A 22,609-nucleotide genomic window follows, 5' to 3' on the forward strand; every position below is an offset into this window, starting at 1 on the left:
GTGTAGCAAATATCATAAAGGTTAATATAAAATAGTAAATGCATGGTGTGGACACACCGGGACAATGGGTGCTCTTGTCCGCTAACCCGGCTGTCTTTAGAAACGGGCAATAACGCATAGTACAGTCCCAGCAAGGTGGTGCACATTAGAGTCTCACCCTTCCGCTGTTGGTGGCATCTAATTTTATTCCAGGGGCTACTAAAAAAAGGGGAAATTGAGTGATAATGCATTGTCTGGATACGACTGGAGGGAGGACTGTGGACCTTGGTGCTGCCTTTGACAATTCAGCAGTGACCACCGACTCCACCACCATCACAAGCCGCGGGATCCTGAACACTGTTCTGCTTCCGAATCAGGAGATTTCACTCCTGGAACTGCCGGAGCAAAGCGGGTTGTACGCCTGCTCCGCAGTGAATGTTCTGCGGGTCATTGTTTTATTTTATACAAATGCCTAACAAAAAAATAAAAATAAACCTAATCTAACACTAGGAAGCCTAGCCTAATCTAACACTAGGAAGCCTAGCCTAATCTAACACTAGGAAGCCTAGCCTAATCTAACACTAGGAAGCCTAGCCTAATCTAACACTGGGAAGCCTAGCCTAATCTAACACTGGGAAGCCTAGCCTAATCTAACACTGGGAAGCCTAGCCTAATCTAACACTGGGAAGCCTAGCCTAATCTAACACTGGGAAGCCTAGCCTAATCTAACACTGGGAAGCCTAGCCTAATCTAACACTGGGAAGCCTAGCCTAATCTAACACTGGGAAGCGGAGCCTAACCTTCCATTTGAGAACGGAGCCTAATCCAAACTTAACAGTATATATTTTTTCTTTACTTTTTTACGAATCCCCCAAGCCCTAACCCGAGCTAAAGGCAAAAAAAGAAAGAGAAAATTAGAATTCTAAAATAAATAAAAAAATCGCTAACTAGGAAAATGACAAATATTGGGTTTTCGATCACTGGGATAGGGTCCATCACAATGATCAAAAGTCAGGAACCAATAGAAAAAAAATCCCTGCTGTTGCCGAGTGCTGACCGGCAGATCTTGACGGGCGCACTGCGCATTTGCTCACCATGTTCCTTCCGAAACAGGAGGACGGGGGCAAGGGGATGGCGTCGCTGGTAGTAAGGTAGCGTGGGGGTAGCATGGTTGATCATGTTAAGTTTATATTGAACATATCACAATGGCCCACAGTTCAGCACCATCCTACATCTCCTCCCTCGGCTCAGACTACAACCTTTCTCGTCCTCACCATGGTTCAGCACCATCTACATCTCCATTGTCTCAGTCTACCACCCTTCCCGTCTACTCCACAGTTCAGCACCATCTACATCTTTATTGTCGGTCTACCACCCTTCCCGTCTTCTCCACAGTTCAGCACCATCTACATCTCCTCCCTTGCCTCAGTCTACCACCCTTCTCGTCCTCTCCACGGTTCAGCACTATCTACATCTCCTCCCTTAACTCAGTCTACCACCCTTCCGGTGCCCTCCATGCTCTATTATGGCCTTATCTGTGTTCTCCCCACAGGTCCCACCTGTTCCCAGTGAAAGCCATGTATAACCTGGAGGATGATGAGAGTCAAGGTGTGGTAGTCATCAACCTCCTCCCGCTGCTGTCACAGGATGTCAGTAATAAAGGCTCAACCCCAATCCTCAGAGAAGGACGGTGAGTGGCCGCTGTGTGCCGGCCTCCCCTTTCACTGCTAGGGGCTGCCGGCTTCCCTTCTTGCGGTGCCTGCTGTGGGCTGCCGGCCTCCCCTTTCACTGCTAGGGGCTGCCAGCTTCCCTTCTTGCGGTGCCTGCTGGGGGCTGCCGGCCTCCCCTCTCACTGCCAGGGGCGCCGGCCTCCCCTCTTGTTGTTCTTGCATTGGGTTGCCGGCCTCCCCTCTCACTGCTAGGGGCGCCGGCCTCCCCTCTTGTTGTTCTTGCATTGGGTTGCCGGCCTCCCCTTTCACCATTTTTGCGTAGGGCTGCTGTTCTCGCCATGTTTGTGGGGGATAACGGAAGGAGATATAAAGGGGAGACAAGGTGTGCAGAGTCTAAGTGTAGGTGTATATTCACCGCAAGAAAATATATATTGTTGCAGTCACCCTTTGGATGTCTTGTATGTACATTCAATTGATCCGTATGATGGATCCACTCCTTGTAGTCTTCCGGTCGGCAGCACAATTGCAGGAACTATGCCAGCCTTAATCCAAGGATTGCGTGTGAATACAATGGTTAAAAAAAATAAAATAAAAAAAATTCCTCTCTTTGCGCTTCTGGAAGACCAGGATAGTTTAGAGGTTGAGATAATTTATTTGGACACTTTAAGAAGAACAAAACAATGCGTTTCAGCCCACAACGGCCTTCATCCGGTATAATATCTGCTTTAAAAATTTTTTAAAAGAAAGTTGTCTTTATAGACTAGTAACCACTGACACATAGCAGGGGTGTGCCTGAATTAATGGGGATTACACTCCACCCCAAGTGGGTCAGGGTCATCCTAAACCAATCCCTATCAAGCAGAGAAAACATTCTATAAATAAAGCTAAAAACACTGCAAAGAGATGTTCTGCCATAAAACCAATATTTCTAGATCAGAGCAGCGCGCGCTCAAGCAATTAAAATATAACAAAAATAGTCCTAAGACAAGCGGACAAAGGAGGTGGATGGGGATTCAAAGTAGGGCAATGTAATTGCAGGAAGCCTACAATATTCTAACAAATGGAAAATATTACAAAAACTAAATATGGATCCTGCCAAAACGTACAATTCACAATACCATCTATTGATAAATCAAGCTTATTCTCAACATATTATCAACAAAAAAGAAAAACGTTTTCTGACAAACAAAAATCCAAGCACAGCGCTTTATCACTTACCGAAGATTCACCAAAATCCTACGGCGCCACCAGGTAGACCAATTATCTCAGGTATCGGGTCTTTGGCCGGCCAGTTATCCCATTATATAGATTTCCATCTTACTGGATTCTAACCAACTTATAAAGGATTATTTCTTTATTACAGTAGATGTGAGCACAATATGGGAATCGAACCCGTAGCACACGATCTACCTAGGATTCCAGATATGCCGCCGGTCCCGAGAGGTGTAAGATTGATGTCTTTGAATTCCAGGGCGAGCTGTTCTTGCAGCAATTTGGCACCGCGATGGGGCCTCAGGTCACGCCAGGTTTCACAAATCTCTTTATAGGGCGGTTTGAGTCCTCATCGCCTCTCAGCCAAACACCTTATAAAGAAAACATATTGCTATACAGGCGTTGTATAGATGACCTTATCTTTTGGAAGGGCACTGAAAAATTAGCAATCTCACTTGTAGAAGAACTCAGCAAGAATAATCGGGGCATTTCCTTCACATGCAATATCAATAAAGAAAAAATCCATTATTTGGAACAAGAAATCAGTCATTCAGACCCAAAAATTATCACCAAAACCTACTTTAAAAAAACAGATTCTAATGGTTTTTTGGATTTTCAGAGCGCACACTATTCCAAATGGAAGCAGACTATACCGTTTAGTCAATATCGGCGCATCCGCAAAAATAATACGGTAGACACGGACTATGGAGAACAATCCACAATTCTGACAAAAAAATGTTTGGATAAAAAACACCCGAAAAAACTCACAGCAGAAGCTCATGAAGCAAACTTGGAAAAAAACCCCCTCAAACTGAGTGTCTGTACAAGAAACTCCTAACAATAACCTTGTAATTCAAACCTGGACCAAGCGAAGACGATGGAAGCGCTATGGAGGAATCCCAGACGGGAGTAGAAGTGTCAGTGCTGTTAGTCGGGGAGTGAGCTGCTCATACACAGGTATTGGTGCGTCCTGACGAAGGATTCTGGTTACAACAATCTTACCTAAGTGTCCCAGAGGGGAGCTACAATTACAAACATGGCGGCCGGGAATTTGGGGAAAGCCTTTCTCTTTAAATACTGAAGAAACTCCTATACTGTATCCTTATGGAGTTTGTAGATGTCACTGGTGGAACATCATCAGCCATAAACACAACTATTACATGAGGCAGAACAGGGGGAACCATAACTATAAAGCCGCTCCTCTCCTGTGACGGGGACTGTGTGACCACGTGAGGCCTTCACAGACCATCGCTGAAAAGATGAGAACCTGCTCTGTCCAGACCCCTCCTGGTCAAACCTCACTGACACCGAGGTAACCCCTGAGAACAAATCCACAGAATGACCGGATCCAGAAACTAGATCGGAAGGAGTCGCACTGGATCGTCCTCACCTCACAAAACACTGACACAAAGGTAACCCTGAGAACAAACCCACAGAATGACCGGATCCAGACACTAGATCGGAAGGAGTCGCACTGGATCGTCCTCACCTCACAAAACACTGACACAGAGGAAACCCTGAGAACAAACCCACAGAATGACCGGATCCAGACACTAGATCAGAAGGAATTGCACTGGATCGTCCTCTCCTCACAAAACACTAACACAGAGGTAACCCTGAGAACAAACCCACAGAATGACCGGATCCAGACACTAGATCGGAAGGAGTCGCACTGCATCGTCCTCACCTCACAAAACACTGACACAGAGGTAACCCTGAGAACAAACCCACAGAATGACCGGATCCAGACACTAGATCAGAAGGAATTGCACTGGATCGTCCTCTCCTCACAAAACACTAACACAGAGGTAACCCTGAGAACAAACCCACAGAATGACCGGATCCAGACACTAGATCGGAAGGAGTCGCACTGCATCGTCCTCACCTCACAAAACACTGACACAGAGGTAACCCTGAGAACAAACCCACAGAATGACGGGATCCAGACACTAGATCGGAAGGAGTCGCACTGGATCGTCCTCACCTCACAAAACACTGACACAGAGGAAACCCCTGAGAACAAACCCACAGAATGACCGGATCCAGACACTAGATCGGAAGGAGTCGCACTGGATCGTCCTCACCTCACAAAACACTGACACAGAGGAAACCCCTGAGAACAAACCCACAGAATGACGGGATCCAGACACTAGATCGGAAGGAATCGCACTGGATCGTCCTCTCCTCACAAAACACTGACACAGAGGAAACCCTGAGAACAAACCCACAGAATGACGGGATCCAGACACTCGATCGGAAGGAATCGCACTGGATCGTCCTCACCTCACAAAACACTGACACAGAGGAAACCCTGAGAACAAACCCACAGAATGACCAGATCCAGACACTAGATCGGAAGGAGTCGCACTGCATCGTCCTCACCTCACAAAACACTGACACAGAGGTAACCCTGAGAACAAACCCACAGAATGACCGGATCCAGACACTAGATCGGAAGGAGTCGCACTGGATCGTCCTCTCCTCACAAAACACTGACACAGAGGAAACCCTGAGAACAAACCCACAGAATGACCGGATCCAGACACCAGATCGGAAGGAGTCGCACTGGATCGTCCTCACCTCACAAAACACTGACACAGAGGAAACCCTGAGAACAAACCCACAGAATGACCGGATCCAGACACTAGATCAGAAGGAATTGCACTGGATCGTCCTCTCCTCACAAAACACTAACACAGAGGTAACCCTGAGAACAAACCCACAGAATGACCGGATCCAGACACTAGATCGGAAGGAGTCGCACTGCATCGTCCTCACCTCACAAAACACTGACACAGAGGTAACCCTGAGAACAAACCCACAGAATGACCGGATCCAGACACTAGATCAGAAGGAATTGCACTGGATCGTCCTCTCCTCACAAAACACTAACACAGAGGTAACCCTGAGAACAAACCCACAGAATGACCGGATCCAGACACTAGATCGGAAGGAGTCGCACTGCATCGTCCTCACCTCACAAAACACTGACACAGAGGTAACCCTGAGAACAAACCCACAGAATGACGGGATCCAGACACTAGATCGGAAGGAGTCGCACTGGATCGTCCTCACCTCACAAAACACTGACACAGAGGAAACCCCTGAGAACAAACCCACAGAATGACCGGATCCAGACACTAGATCGGAAGGAGTCGCACTGGATCGTCCTCACCTCACAAAACACTGACACAGAGGAAACCCCTGAGAACAAACCCACAGAATGACGGGATCCAGACACTAGATCGGAAGGAATCGCACTGGATCGTCCTCTCCTTACAAAACACTGACACAGAGGAAACCCTGAGAACAAACCCACAGAATGACGGGATCCAGACACTCGATCGGAAGGAATCGCACTGGATCGTCCTCACCTCACAAAACACTGACACAGAGGAAACCCTGAGAACAAACCCACAGAATGACCAGATCCAGACACTAGATCGGAAGGAGTCGCACTGCATCGTCCTCACCTCACAAAACACTGACACAGAGGTAACCCTGAGAACAAACCCACAGAATGACCGGATCCAGACACTAGATCGGAAGGAGTCGCACTGGATCGTCCTCTCCTCACAAAACACTGACACAGAGGAAACCCTGAGAACAAACCCACAGAATGACCGGATCCAGACACCAGATCGGAAGGAGTCGCACTGGATCGTCCTCACCTCACAAAACACTGACACAGAGGAAACCCTGAGAACAAACCCACAGAATGACCGGATCCAGACACTAGATCGGAAGGAGTCGCACTTTATCGTCCTCACCTCACAAAACACTGACAGAGGAAACCCTGAGAACAAACCCACAGAATGACCGGATCCAGACACTAGATCGGAAGGAGTCGCACTGGATCGTCCTCACCTCACAAAACACTGACACAGAGGAAACCCTGAGAACAAACCCACAGAATGACCGGATCCAGAAACTAGATCGGAAGGAGTCGCACTTTATCGTCCTCACCTCACAAATCACTGACAGAGGAAACCCTGAGAACAAACCCACAGAATGACCGGATCCAGACACTAGATCGGAAGGAGTCGCACTGGATCGTCCTCACCTCACAAAACACTGACACAGAGGAAACCCTGAGAACAAACCCACAGAATGACCGGATCCAGAAACTAGATCGGAAGGAGTCGCACTTTATCGTCCTCACCTCACAAAACACTGACAGAGGAAACCCTGAGAACAAACCCACAGAATGACCGGATCCAGACACTAGATCGGAAGGAGTCGCACTGGATCGTCCTCGCCTCACAAAACACTGACAGAGGAAACCCTGAGAACAAACCCACAGAATGACCGGATCCAGACACTAGATCGGAAGGAGTCGCACTGGATCGTCCTCACCTCACAAAACACTGACACAGAGGAAACCCTGAGAACAAACCCACAGAATGACCGGATCCAGAAACTAGATCGGAAGGAGTCGCACTTTATCGTCCTCACCTCACAAAACACTGACACAGAGGTAACCCTGAGAACAAACCCACAGAATGACCGGATCCAGACACTAGATCGGAAGGAGTCGCACTGGATCGTCCTCACCTCACAAAACACTGACAGAGGAAACCCTGAGAACAAACCCACAGAATGACCGGATCCAGACACTAGATCGGAAGGAGTCGCACTGGATCGTCCTCACCTCACAAAACACTGACAGAGGAAACCCTGAGAACAAACCCACAGAATGACCGGATCCAGACACTAGATCGGAAGGAGTCGCACTGGATCGTCCTCACCTCACAAAACACTGACAGAGGAAACCCTGAGAACAAACCCACAGAATGACCGGATCCAGACACTAGATCGGAAGGAGTCGCACTGGATCGTCCTCAATGAAACTCTACACGGATTTGTAATGGAGAGAGGTGAATGGAAGAGGAAAAAACATTTTTTATGTTCTCCTTTCTGAACTTTTATATTTTGCCAAGACAATATGTAATTGAATTGTTTTTTAAATACTTGCGGAAAGGATGACGGGATTTCCTGTGTAATCTTACAATGTATACTATATCGTGTATATCAACACACACAAGAGACAGTACATCCAAAACCAACCCTGGGGTATCAGAATGGCATAATGGTGTATATATATTATAAGTACATATACACGATATACGATTACCAATCAATGTCCTATCACAATTGATGAATAACTTCTTACTAATATCAACACACACAAGAGACTGTAAAATAGCTGTCACTTCCCATATAAATAAAACATCATCGATGTATCTCATCCAGTTATGTACATACTTCATCTCCTGGATGAGATCATCGTGAAACACCTCCCTCTCCCAAGCACCCATGAAGAGGTTGGCGTACGAGGGGGCACAAGAGGCCCCCATTGCTGTACCTTGTGTCTGTAAAAAAATCTGCTTGTTGAAAATAAAGACATTGTGGGTCAGAACAAATTCCAACAGGGTCATAATTAGATCCACCATCTCCTCACTTAATGTGCTAGTTTTTTTAGAGTTATTCAGGATCTATATTCACATGTTGAGATTGATTAATTATTATTATCTTTGTATGTACATTATATTTCACATTTAGTCTTATTTATGCATATTTATTCTTTCATTTACTTTTTAGTCTTCCGTTATTATTTTTTCACTTGCGGCACTTTATATTAATGAGCGGTATTCTGTATCTTCCCCTGCTTGTTTCTGTTCCTTCCCTTTTTATATTTATATTTATTATTAACTCTTATTATCTAATCCCGGCACGGCATACTTTTTTGGCACGTCTTCCTTTTGTCCTTTCTGGGGGCGGCACGCATGCGCGTAGTATCCACGCTCTGAGCCTTCCTGACAGTGCCAATAGTGAAACCGGTGTATTTAATACACGCGGTTCACACAGCGCATGACAGGAAGGAATTGGTATATATCCGGAGCATTTGGATTCTGCGCATGCGTCAAAGAGCACCGTAGCAACGACCGGGCACGTAAGCAAACAATTCCTATCGGCTCTCTCATTGGTCCTTTGTGGACATAAAAAGACCTCCCTAATATCATCTTGTACGCCCCCGGTAGAAGCTAGTGGGCGAAACGCGCGTCGGGGCACGGAGGGTCACACACCGGCACAGCTCTCTCTGTTACGGCACTTTTTGGAGGTAAAGTATGTGGATATGTGCTATTGAATTTATTATTTCTTTCATCGGATTTGAGATACGTACCCTCCTCCTTACTAAGGGACTGAGCACATATGTTTAGGGCTTTTGGTCTCCTTACAGCTATATAGGGTTACTAACTTGTGGGGATGCTATGTAGCACCTGAGATATGTTTAGTACTATATAGGAGATATTTGCTCTGGAAAATGCTCTTTGTTTTGGGTAGGAAATATTAATATATGGGAATATTTAAAAAAATATTTATTTATTATCTGTTATTTACTTATTTCCTCCATACAAATAGAGAGTGTGGTTACCCTCCTTGCGGTCATTTGGTGGGATATGCAATATGTGGCTGTTTTTAATTTTTCTGTTATATCTTTAATAAAAGAATTTGAATTGCTACTTCGATGGTTTTTGCTTCTTGGGAAGTGACAGCTATTTTACTGTCTCTTGTGTGTGTTGATATTAGTAAGAAGTTATTCATCAATTGTGATAGGACATTGATTGGTAATCGTATATCGTGTATATGTACTTATAATATATATACACCATTATGCCATTCTGATACCCCAGGGTTGGTTTCGGATGACCCTGACCCCCTTGGGGTGGAGTGTTGATCCCCCTGCGATGTGTCGGGAGTCACCAGTCTATTTTGTAGAGCCCATATTAGACCTGATGAGGCCGTTGTTTTGTTCTTATTAAAGGGTCCTAATAACTTTCGTACTGAGCAAATTATCTCAACCTCTAAACTATCCTGGTCTTGTCTTCCGGAAGCACAAAGAGAGGATTTTTGTTTTCTTAACCATGTTTGTTGGGGGCAGGCTGCCCTCTCTCTGGGGCTGCCAGCCTCCCCTCTCCAAATGTCAGCTGTCCCCTCTTCTCCCCGCAGTCTCGTCTCTGCCCTCTGCTTGTGCCCGTTTTTCCGGCTGCTTCGTCTGTGCATAGAGGAGGAGTTTGCTGGTAACTTGGATGAGATTGACGCCTTGTTGGGTACGGTCTTCTGTTGTTTTTCCTCTCCCCTGGAGGAAGCTACAATGTTACATAATGTTTCCCATAACTAACCCGCACTGACTGTAAGCTCTGTGGGCGAGACAGAGTCACTGGAGCAGCTGCCCTCTCCTTCTTGTGTACCCGTCTAGGCTGCCCTCTCTACCTGACAGACCTGGACGTCATCGACAAGATGGAGTCTCTGAGCAGACAAGAGCGGGAGCTCCTGTGCTCGCTCCTCTTCCTGGCCATTAACTGGTTTATAGAGGTAAGTGAGGCCTCTGTGTCCTGCCACTCCTGGGTGTCCTTGTGTCCTGCCCCTCCTGGGTGCCCTTGTCACGCCCCTCCTGGGTGCCCTTGTGTCCCGCCCCTCCTGGGTGCCCTTGTGTTCCGCCCCTCCTGGGTGCCCTTGTGTCCCGTCCCTCCTGGGTGCCCTTGTGTCCTGCCCCTCCTGGGGCCCTTGTGTCCTGGGTGCCCTTGTGTCCTGCCCCTCCTGGGTGCCCTTGTGTCCGGCCCCTCCTGGGTGCCCTTGTGTCCGGCCCCTCCTGGGTGCCCTTGTGTCCGGCCCCTCCTGGGTGCCCTTGTGTCCGGCCCCTCCTGGGTGCCCTTGTGTCCGGCCCCTCCTGGGTGCCCTTGTGTCCCGCCCCTCCTGGGTGCCCTTGTGTCCCGCCCCTCCTGGGTGCCCTTGTGTCCCGCCCCTCCTGGGTGCCCTTGTGTCCCGCCCCTCCTGGGTGCCCTTGTGTCCCGCCCCTCCTGGGTGCCCTTGTGTCATGCCCCTCCTGGGTGCCCTTGTGTCCCGCCCCTCCTGGGTGCCCTTGTGTCCCGCCCCTCCTGGGTGCCCTTGTGTCCCGCCCCTCCTGGGTGCCCTTGTGTCCCTCCCCTCCTGGGTGCCCTTGTGTCCCTCCCCTCCTGGGTGCCCTTGTGTCCCTCCCCTCCTGGGTGCCCTTGTGTCCCTCCCCTCCTGGGTGCCCTTGTGTCCCTCCCCTCCTGGGTGCCCTTGTGTCCCTCCCCTCCTGGGTGCCCTTGTGTCCCTCCCCTCCTGGGTGCCCTTGTGTCCCTCCCCTCCTGGGTGCCCTTGTGTCCCGCCCCTCCTGGGTGCCCTTGTGTCCCGCCCCTCCTGGGTGCCCTTGTGTCCCGCCCCTCCTGGGTGCCCTTGTGTCCCTCCCCTCCTGGGTGCCCTTGTGTCCCGCCCCTCCTGGGTGCCCTTGTGTCCCGCCCCTCCTGGGTGCCCTTGTGTCCCGCCCCTCCTGGGTGCCCTTGTGTCCCGTCCCTCCTGGGTGCCCTTGTGTCCCGTCCCTCCTGGGTGCCCTTGTGTCCCGCCCCTCCTGGGTGCCCTTGTGTCCCGCCCCTCCTGGGTGCCCTTGTGTCCCGCCCCTCCTGGGTGCCCTTGTGTCCCGCCCCTCCTGGGTGCCCTTGTGTCCCGCCCCTCCTGGGTGCCCTTGTGTCCTGACCCTCCTGGGTGCCCTTGTGTCCCGCCCCTCTTGGGTGCCCTTGTGTCCTGGGTGCCCTTGTGTCCTGCCCCTCCTGGGTGCCCTTGTGTCCTGGGTGCCCTTGTGTCCTGCCCCTCCTGGGTGCCCTTGTGTCCCGCCCCTCCTGGGTGCCCTTGTGTCCCTCCCCTCCTGGGTGCCCTTGTGTCCCTCCCCTCCTGGGTGCCCTTGTGTCCCTCCCCTCCTGGGTGCCCTTGTGTCCTGCCCCTCCTGGGTGCCCTTGTGTCCTGGGTGCCCTTGTGTCCCGCCCCTCCTGGGTGCCCTTGTGTCCCGCCCCTCCTGGGTGCCCTTGTGTCCCTCCCCTCCTGGGTGCCCTTGTGTCCCTCCCCTCCTGGGTGCCCTTGTGTCCCTCCCCTCCTGGGTGCCCTTGTGTCCCTCCCCTCCTGGGTGCCCTTGTGTCCCGCCCCTCCTGGGTGCCCTTGTGTCCCGCCCCTCCTGGGTGCCCTTGTGTCCCGTCCCTAATGGGTGCCCTTGTGTCCCGTCCGTCCTGGGTGCCCTTGTGTCCCGCCCCTCCTGGGTGCCCTTGTGTCCCGCCCCTCCTGGGTGCCCTTGTGTCCCGCCCCTCCTGGGTGCCCTTGTGTCCTGCCCCTCCTGGGTGCCCTTGTGTCCCGCCCCTCCTGGGTGCCCTTGTGTCCTGGGTGCCCTTGTGTACTGCCCCTCCTGGGTGCCCTTGTGTCCCGCCCCTCCTGGGTGCCCTTGTGTCCTGGGTGCCCTTGTGTCCCGCCCCTCCTGGGTGCCCTTGTGTCCTGGGTGCCCTTGTGTCCCGCCCCTCCTGGGTGCCCTTGTGTCCTGGGTGCCCTTGTGTCCCGCCCCTCCTGGGTGCCCTTGTGTCCCGCCCCTCCTGGGTGCCCTTGTGTCCTGGGTGCTCTTGTGTCCCGCCCCTCCTGGGTGGGTGCTCTTGTGTCCCGCCCCTCCTGGGTGCCCTTGTGTCCTGGGTGCTCTTGTGTCCCGCCCCTCCTGGGTAGGTGCTCTTGTGTCCCGCCCCTCCTGGGTGCTCTTGTGTCCCGCCCCTCCTGGGTGCTCTTGTGTACTGCCCCTCCTGGGTGCCCTTGTGTCCCGTCCCTCCTGGGTGCCCTTGTGTCCCGCCCCTCCTGGGTGCCCTTGTGTCCTGGGTGCCCTTGTGTACTGCCCCTCCTGGGTGCCCTTGTGTCCCGCCCCTCCTGGGGCCCTTGTGTCCCGCCCCTCCTGGGTGCCCTTGTGTCCTGGGTGCCCTTGTGTCCCGCCCCTCCTGGGTGCCCTTGTGTCCTGGGTGCCCTTGTGTCCCGCCCCTCCTGGGTGCCCTTGTGTCCTGGGTGCTCTTGTGTCCCGCCCCTCCTGGGTGCTCTTGTGTCCCGCCCCTCCTGGGTGCTCTTGTGTACTGCCCCTCCTGGGTGCCCTTGTGTCCCGTCCCTCCTGGGTGCCCTTGTGTCCCGCCCCTCCTGGGTGCCCTTGTGTCCTGCCCCTCGTGCGTGCCCTTGTGTCCTGCCCCTCCTGGGTGCATTTATGTCCTGGGTGCCCTTATGTCCTGCCCCTCCTGGGTGCCCTTGTGTCCTGGGTGCCCTTGTGTCCTGCCCCTCCTGGGTGCCCTTGTGTCCTTGGGTGTCCTTGTGTCCTGCCCCTCCTGGGTGCCCTTGTGTCCTGCCCCTCCTGGGTGCCCTTGTGTCCTGGGTGCCCTTGTGTCCTGCCCCTCCTGGGTGCCCTTGTGTCCTGGGTGCCCTTGTGTCCTGCCCCTCCTGGGTGCCCTTGTGTCCTTGGGTGTCCTTGTGTCCTGCCCCTCCTGGGTGCCCTTGTGTCCTGCCCCTCCTGGGTGCCCTTGTGTCCTTGGGTGTCCTTGTGTCCTGCCCCTCCTGGGTGCCCTTGTGTCCTGGGTGCCCTTGTGTCCTGCCCCTCCTGGGTGCCCTTGTGTCCTGGGTGCCCTTGTGTCCTGGGTGCCCTTGTGTCCTGGGTGCCCTTGTGTCCTGCCCCTCCTGAGTGCCCTTGTGTCCTGGGTGCCCTTGTGTCCTGCCCCTCCTGAGTGCCCTTGTGTCCTGGGTGCCCTTGTGTCCTGCCCCTCCTGGGTGCCCTTGTGTCCTGGGTGCCCTTGTGTCCTGGGTGCCCTTGTGTCCTGGGTGCCCTTGTGTCCTGCCCCTCCTGGGTGCCCTTGTGTCCTGGGTGCCCTTATGTCCTGGGTGCCCTTGTGTCCTGCCCCTCCTGAGTGCCCTTGTGTCTTGAGTGCCCTTGTGTCCTGGGTGCCCTTGTGTCCTGGGTGCCCTTGTGTCCTGGGTGCCCTTGTGTCCTGCCCCTCCTGGGTGCCCTTGTGTCCTGGGTGCCCTTGTGTCCTGCCCCTCCTGGGTGCCCTTGTGTCTTGAGTGCCCTTGTGTCCTGGGTGCCCTTGTGTCCTGGGTGCCCTTGTGTCCTGGGTGCCCTTGTGTCCTGGGTGCCCTTGTGTCCTGGGTGCCCTTGTGTCCTGCCCCTCCTGGGTGCCCTTGTGTCCTGGGTGCCCTTGTGTCCTGCCCCTCCTGGGTGCCCTTGTGTCCTGGGTGCCCTTATGTCCTGGGTGCCCTTGTGTCCTGCCCCTCCTGAGTGCCCTTGTGTCCTGAGTGCCCTTGTGTCCTGAGTGCCCTTGTGTCCTGAGTGCCCTTGTGTCCTGAGTGCCCTTGTGTCCTGAGTGCCCTTGTGTCCTGAGTGCCCTTGTGTCCTGGGTGCCCTTGTGTCCTGCCCCTCCTGAGTGCCCTTGTGTCCTGGGTGCCCTTGTGTCCTGGGTGCCCTTGTGTCCTGCCCCTCCTGGGTGCCCTTGTGTCCTGGGTGCCCTTATGTCCTGGGTGCCCTTGTGTCCTGCCCCTCCTGAGTGCCCTTGTGTCCTGAGTGCCCTTGTGTCCTGGGTGCCCTTGTGTCCTGAGTGCCCTTGTGTCCTGGGTACCCTTGTGTCCTGCCCCTCCTGAGTGCCCTTGTGTCCTGAGTGCCCTTGTGTCCTGGGTGCCCTTGTGTCCTGGGTGCCCTTGTGTCCTGGGTGCCCTTGTGTCCTGGGTGCCCTTGTGTCCTGCCCCTCCTGAGTGCCCTTGTGTCCTGGGTGCCCTTGTGTCCTGCCCCTCCTGGGTGCCCTTGTGTCCCGCCCCTCCTTGGGCCGCCGCTGCCCCTGACTGACGCAGAGCTGTTCTTGCAGGTAGTCAATGCCTTCTGTAAGCAGCCGAATGCCGACATGAAGGGCAAAGTGCTGAGGCGTCTGCAGAACATCACGTGGCTGCGCAGCGTCCTGGAGCGGGCTCTGCCTGGTACCGTCCACACTTCTCACATTTCAGCTGCATCCCAGCAGATCAAGAGAATATTGGTGGTGAATGATGTCTGTCCCCAGGATGGGAGGTCTCTTTCTCGTGCGTGCGGGGCCCTCATAAAGCAGAAGAATGGGGGCACGACCACAGTGAGGAGTCTGACTGGAGTTGTAGTCCCTTGTTCTGTCACCGCTGTCCAGTTCTATGGAGCTCGGGCCGATCCAGTCACACTCCTAGTGAAGACATAAGGGTGGTGCGGACCCCCAGAGTAAAGTGCTGCTTGTATATCCCTGTCATAGTCCATGGACTTCAGCCGATAACATGTCAACCAGAGGAAATAAAACCCCCTGAGGCCGACACTAATGGCTCTGTATTAGGGGAAAATTCCCCCCAACTACTATAATACTGCCCCTATGTACATGAATATAACTACTATAATACTGCCCTCTATGTACAAGAATATAACTATGATAATACTGCTCCTATGTACATGAATATAACTACTATAATATTGCCCCTATGTACAAGAATATAACTGCAATAATACTGCTCCTTTGTACAAGAATATAACTACTATAATACTGCTCCTATGTACATGAATATAACTACTATAATATTGCCCCTATGTACAAGAATATAACTACTATAATACTGCTCCTATGTACAAGAATATAACTACTATAATACTGCTCCTATGTACAAGAATATAACTACTATAATACTGCTCCTATGTACAAGAATATAACTACTATAATACTGCCCCTATGTACAAGAATATAACTACTATAATACTTCTCCTATGTACAAGAATATAACTACTATAATACTGCTCCTTTGTACAAGAATATAACTACTATAATACTGCTCCTATGTACATGAATATAACTACTATAATATTGCCCCTATGTACAAGAATATAATTACTATAATACTGCCCCTATGTACAAGAATATAACTACTATAATACTGCTCCTATGTACAAGAATATAACTACTATAATACTGCCCCTATGTACAAGAATATAACTACTATAATACTGCCCCTATGTACAAGAATATAACTACAATAATACTGCCCCCTATGTACAAGAATATAACTACTATAATACTGCTCCTATGTACAGGAATATAACTACTATAATACTGCTCCTATGTACAAGAATATAACTACTATAATACTGCTCCTATGTACAAGAATATAACTACTATAATACTGCTCCTATGTACAAGAATATAACTACTATAATACTGCCCCTATGTACAAGTATATAACTACTATAATACTGCCCCCTATGTACAGGAATATAACTACTATAATACTGCTCCTATGTACAAGAATATAACTACTATAATACTGCTCCTATGTACAAGAATATAACTACTATAATACTGCCCCTATGTACAAGTATATAACTACTATAATACTGCCCCCTATGTACAAGAATATAACTACTATAATACTGCTCCTATGTACAAGAATATAACTACTATAATACTGCTCCTATGTACAAGAATATAACTACAATAATACTGCCCCCTATGTACAAGAATATAACTACTATAATACTGCTCCTATGTACAGGAATATAACTACTATAATACTGCTCCTATGTACAAGAATATAACTACTATAATACTGCCCCTATGTACAAGAATATAACTACTATAATACTGCTCCTATGTACAAGAATATAACTACAATAATACTGCCCCCTATGTACAAGAATATAACTACTATAATACTGCTCCTTTGTGCAGGAAAATTACTATAATACTGCTCCTATGTACAGGAATATAACTACTATAATACTGTCCCTATGTACAAGAATATAACTACTATAATACTGCCCGTATGTACAAGAATATAACTCCTATAATACTGCCCCTATGTACATGAATATAACTACTATAATACTGCCCCTATGTACATGAACATAACTACTATAATACTGCTCCTATGTACAGGAATATAACTACTATAATACTGTCCCTATGTACAAGAATATAACTACTATGATACTGCCCGTATGTACAAGAATATAACTACTATAATACTGCCCCTATGTACATGAATATAACTACTATAATACTGCTCCTATATACAAGAATATAACTACTATAATACTGCTCCTATGTACAAGAATATAACTACAATAATACTGCCCCCTATGTACAAGAATATAACTACTATAATACTGCTCCTATGTACAAGAATATATCTACTATAATACTGCTCCTATGTACAAGAATATAACTACTATAATACTGCTCCTATGTACAAGAATATAACTACTATAATACTGCTCCTATGTACAAGAATATAACTACTATAATACTGCCCCTATGTACAAGAATATAACTACTATAATACTGCCCCTATATACAAGAATATAACTACTATAATACTGCCCCTATGTACAAGAATATAACTACAATAATACTGCCCCCTATGTACAAGAATATAACTACTATAATACTGCTCCTATGTACAAGAATATAACTACTATAATACTGCTCCTATGTACAAGAATATAACTACTATGATACTGCCCCATATACAAGAATATAACTACTATAATACTGCTCCTATGTACAAGAATATAACTACTATAATACTGCTCCTATATACAAGAATATAACTACTATAATACTGCTCCTATATACAAGAATATAACTACTATAATACTGCTCCCTATGTACATGAATATAACTACTATAATACTGCTCCTTTGTGCAGGAAAATTACTATAATACTGCTCCTATGTACAGGAATATAACTACTATAATACTGTCCCTATGTACAAGAATATAACTACTATGATACTGCCCGTATGTACAAGAATATAACTACTATGATACTGCCCCTATGTACATGAATATAACTACTATAATACTGCTCCTATGTGCAGGAAAATAACTACTATAATACTGCCCCTATGTACATGAATATAACTACTATAATACTGCTCCTATGTACAAGAATATAACTACTATGATACTGCCCCTATGTACAAGAATATAACTACTATAATACTGCTCCTATGTGCAGGAAAATAACTACTATAATACTGCTCCTATGTACAGGAATATAACTACTATAATGCTGTCCCTATGTACAAGAATATAACTACTATAATACTGCCCGTATGTACAAGAATATAACTCCTATAATACTGCCCGTATGTACAAGAATATAACTCCTATAATACTGCTCCTATGTACAGGAATATAACTACTATAATACTGCTCCTATGTGCAGGATAATAACTACTATAATATTGCCCCTATGTACATGAACATAACTACTATAATACTGCTCCTATGTACAGGAATATAACTACTATAATACTGCTCCTATGTACATGAATATAACTACTATAATACTGCTCCTATATACAAGAATATAACTACTATAATACTGCCCCTATGTACAAGAATATAACTACTATAATACTGCTCCTATGTACAAGAATATAACTCCTATAATACTGCCCCTATGTACATGAATATAACTCCTATAATACTGCCCCTATGTACATGAATATAACTACTATAATACTGCTCCTATGTACAAGAATATAACTACTATGATACTGCCCCTATGTACATGAATATAACTACTATAATACTGCTCCTATGTGCAGGAAAATAACTACTATAATACTGCTCCTATGTACAAGAATATAACTACTATAATACTGCTCCTATGTACATGAATATAACTACTATAATACTGCCCCTATGTACAAGAATATAACTACTATAATACTGCCCGTATGTACAAGAATATAACTACTATAATACTGCCTCTATGTACAAGAATATAACTCCTATAATACTGCCCCTATGTACAAGAATATAACTCCTATAATACTGCCCCTATGTACAAGAATATAACTAATAAATGCTGCCTCTGGTGGTGAAGGGTTGTGTTCGTGCCTGGAGCGATGTGCGTTGCTGTTGTCCGGATGCTGTTTGGAGGTGACTGTTTGGTTGATTGTACATTGTGAGGGGGTTTGGGAGGTGGTCGCTGGGCAGGAGGCTGACTTGTCCTGTTTATTCTTCAGCATGTCCTGGGTACATTCCACCTTGTGCTCGTTTTGACTATGATTGGACTGAGCGCTCGCCTCCGGCATTACTGGCTGTCGCCACATCTCACCCAGCGAGGAAAGGTATTATCTGTAGGGATGAGATTCTCCCCACGGTTCCTGCTTTTTTCTGTGTTCGGTCGTCTCATCTGAACTACATCCCACCCAGAGAGGAGAGAAGGAGCAAAAGACTTGGTCACATCTCCCCCAAGGACAAGCGGTGTAGGGTGGCGACCATCGTGCCGTGTTGGGAATTTCTTGTCCTTGCTGTGAGCCGCCGTGTTTGATCCGGGGATGTCTGGTGCAGGGATCCGGGGATGTCTGGTGCAGGGATCCGGGGATGTCTGGTGCAGGGATCCGGGGATGTCTGGTGCAGGGATCCGGGGATGTCTGGTGCAGGGATCCGGGGATGTCTGGTGCAGGGATCCGGGGATGTCTGGTGCAGGGATCCGGGGATGTCTGGTGCAGGGATTCGGGGATGTCTGGTGCAGGGATCCGGGGATGTCTGGTGGACTGATCTGTGGATGTGCTGCCGTACCATGTCTGATCCAGGGACGCGCAGTGCAGTGAGGGAGCTGCACTGTCTGATCTGAGGATGAGTGTTGCAGGGTGGGAGCCGCCGCACCATGTGTGATCTGGGGACATGCGGTGCAGTGAGGGTGCCGCCACGCAGTGTCTGATCCGGGGACGTGCGGTGCAGAGATGGAGCCCCACCGTGTCTGATCCAGGGAGGCGCAGTGCATGGAGGGAGCCCCACCGTGTCTGATCCAGGGAGGCGCAGTGCAGGGAGAGAGCCCCACCGTGTCTGATCCAGGGACACGCAGTGCAGGGAGGGAGCCCCACCGTGTCTGATCCAGGGAGGCGCAGTGCATGGAGGGAGCCCCACCGTGTCTGATCCAGGGACACGCAGTGCAGGGAGGGAGCCCCACCGTGTCTGATCCAGGGAGCCGCAGTGCAGGGAGGGAGCCCCACCGTGTCTGATCCAGGGAGGCGCAGTGCAGGGAGAGAGCCCCACCGTGTCTGATCCAGGGACACGCAGTGCAGGGAGGGAACCTCACCGTGTCTGATCCAGGGAGGCGCAGTGCAGGGAGGGAGCGTTTCTACTTCAGTTGTCATTAGTTAATGCAGCTTTTATATATTTAGGAAAGAAGCGTCGGCTGGAGGATGGGAAGAGCTCTGCCACAGAAGCCTCGCAGGTAGAGGAGCAGCTGGACTCTGTGCCGATGGAGACACAGAAGAGCCATGCTGACAAGGTAACTCTGCTCTACACTCCACTATTAGCCTTTCTGCCCCCACTGTGGCAATGGTGTCAGTGTTTAGTCTTGTGCTGTTCACTCTCCAGGAGAAGGATGAGAGCGGCAGATCCCCCGGGTGTGAGAGCGGCAGATCCCCCGGATGTCTGAGCAGCTTCCGCGCGTTCTTTCGGGAGCTGGATGTGGATGTGTTTGTGGTTCTGCAGAGCGGCCTTGTCACGCGCTCACTGCTGGATTCTGATATGTGTACAAAGGTAAATTGGATCGTTGCCATCAGCAATGGCCGAGCTGCTACGCCCTCTCCACAACCCCTGGTGGTCTGTATAGCGTATCCCCATATATACTGTGTCCTGCAGGCTACAGAAGTGCTGCAGCTGGGAGCAGGGGAGCTCGCCTATCTCCTGGAGGACCTGTCCCGCAAAGCTGAGCACCTCCTCTCACCCACAAGGAGAGTGCTGCTGCCAAAGGTAACGCTGCCGCCATCATGGTGTACAATAACCACATGTATCTCTATAGCGGTGATCTGTATATACGTGTCACGGATTCCTTACTTTGTGGTGTCACTATTTCGCCACGTGCCCGCTCTCAGCACGTGACTTGGTGTTGTGCCTACAAGGGTTAATCTATCTCCCCACTCTCAGTCCAGCATTCACCCTCTGTCCTATGCTGTAATGGGAGCATAAATCACACACCGACCCAGGCCACACACTTGCTTATACACGCTGCCACCACTCATCGAATACACGGGCGATGAGTCCCGGAAATATTAATACTAATAATGTCTACCACTCATAAGGCTCACACACCTTAGGCTATGGATTTTTTTTAGAACATTGAAGGCTCAACTTGTTAAAAGTTTTATGCTTTAATACAAAAAAGGTTCAGTGCTTACAGTAAGAAAAAGGTACAAAAATATGATAATAAGACATACAACTTATGCAAAACAGTATGAAATAAACAGGAGACACTTACAGAAATCATCTAACTGGTAGTTTGCTTTCTGCTCCCTGAGTGGGGGGGGGGGGGGGTGAATGGAGTTGGTGGAACACATCAGCGTCGGCCGCCCTCACATGTGAACACGACTCTCTGTATACAGCCCTAATTTATAGCTTTGGTCTGAGGTCAGGCTTCTAGAACAGCCCCTCAGGTTAATATCATAATTGCTTGGTTTTTTTTATTGGACCACGGCCGCGTCCCTAATGAATATGTTATCGTTTCGGATATAAGAATCCTTTTTCAAGCAGTGAACAAGTGAGTGAAACCTCTCTTTATACAAATCCTGAGCATATCCAATCAGTACATTCATTACATTCAATAACATAGATGCTGGATAGGTGTAACTGTTAATATTTCAACATTCAGTGCAAAATGTGACCTGTGTTTCAATTATAAAAATTCATTATCTATACATACAGTGCATTACACATCCTGTGCATAATCCTAAAACATTGCTCAATGAGCAATTAACAATTATAAAATCCAGGTGCTCCAATCACCCGAATCATGGTAATAATACACTTACAGCGTTGTATACATGCGTGCCCCTGTCTTCGGCGTCCTAGCGCACTTACTGCGCATGTCTGTGACATCACAGCCAGTGTAACCACAATGCACAGGCACGCAACTGCGCAGTATCGCAAAGAAGACAGCGGCGCCATTTTATTTAAGGGAAAAATCGCTATATGAAGCGGCGAATCTCTTATTAGCAAAATGTTAATAAAAAAAGGGTAAGATATGTCCAATTTACATCACCTCGTTCTCATCATCCTAATTAACCAAGAAAATAATAAAATCAAACAAGTTATCATCTAATAACAATATAGAGCAGTTCCATATTATGCTGGGGATGAATCAAGTTGTGCCTTTAGCAGGATTTAAAGGGCCAGAGCATAAACCCATAACAGTCATAAGGGCCGGGATACCCTCCCCAATCAAGTGGGGCACCCCGTACCTTCATGTGGAGAGAGAGACATTTGGGGGTGGTACCCCCCCGCATAACTCAAACCCACCAATGACTTAATATGACCCATATCCAGTGCCACAACATATCAAACCCATAACAGAAACACACACAACATTGCGAGTGATCCCGATATCCAAAGTTTATTGTGCTCTCATATTTTTTTTATATATTTTTTATACATTAATTTTCAAAAACAACGAGAACCAGGGGATGCAGAGGCCATAAAACTTACACAATCCTAATCAAAATTATACACGAAAAAAATATAAGTAAGACTCAGAGAATCCGTCACTCCATAAGCACAGAAGATTTTTAAATAAAGAAATAATATTCCTCTGAATACCATGCAATTCAAGGACTGGAGCATCTGAAAATAAAAGCAGAAGAAAAAGGAAATAAATATCATTCCTCATTTAATAGATACATAAATCAATACGTTTGAGAGAGGAAACCCACCCTCATACATTTTACATGACTTGACTAAGTTTATAGTCTACATTAAGACCATATGGCTTTAAGGTGTTCAACCTCTTTATCCACTCCAGTTCTCTCCTCTTAAGCAATTGCACCCGATCCCCTCCTCTCCTCTGTATAGGTATCATATCAATGATTCGAAAACGCA

At 48.7% G+C, this 22,609-nt stretch overlaps 1 protein-coding gene across 1 annotated transcript in view; it reads left to right on the forward strand.

The window, feature by feature from the left end:
* Nucleotides 1-22,609, forward strand: part of FANCD2 (FA complementation group D2) — a 157,796-nt gene that overhangs the window by 75,025 nt on the left and 60,162 nt on the right. Inside the window, exons 22-29 of the mRNA XM_069735956.1 lie at nucleotides 1,532-1,669; nucleotides 9,873-9,973; nucleotides 10,123-10,238; nucleotides 14,579-14,687; nucleotides 18,751-18,855; nucleotides 19,915-20,024; nucleotides 20,114-20,278; nucleotides 20,381-20,491. Of these exons, the coding sequence (XP_069592057.1) occupies nucleotides 1,532-1,669; nucleotides 9,873-9,973; nucleotides 10,123-10,238; nucleotides 14,579-14,687; nucleotides 18,751-18,855; nucleotides 19,915-20,024; nucleotides 20,114-20,278; nucleotides 20,381-20,491 (955 nt within the window). The remainder of the gene's footprint in view (nucleotides 1-1,531; nucleotides 1,670-9,872; nucleotides 9,974-10,122; nucleotides 10,239-14,578; nucleotides 14,688-18,750; nucleotides 18,856-19,914; nucleotides 20,025-20,113; nucleotides 20,279-20,380; nucleotides 20,492-22,609) is intronic.

The sequence above is a fragment of the Ranitomeya imitator genome, chromosome 8 (genome assembly GCF_032444005.1).
Source record: "Ranitomeya imitator isolate aRanImi1 chromosome 8, aRanImi1.pri, whole genome shotgun sequence".
Taxonomy (NCBI): Eukaryota; Metazoa; Chordata; class Amphibia; order Anura; family Dendrobatidae; genus Ranitomeya; species Ranitomeya imitator.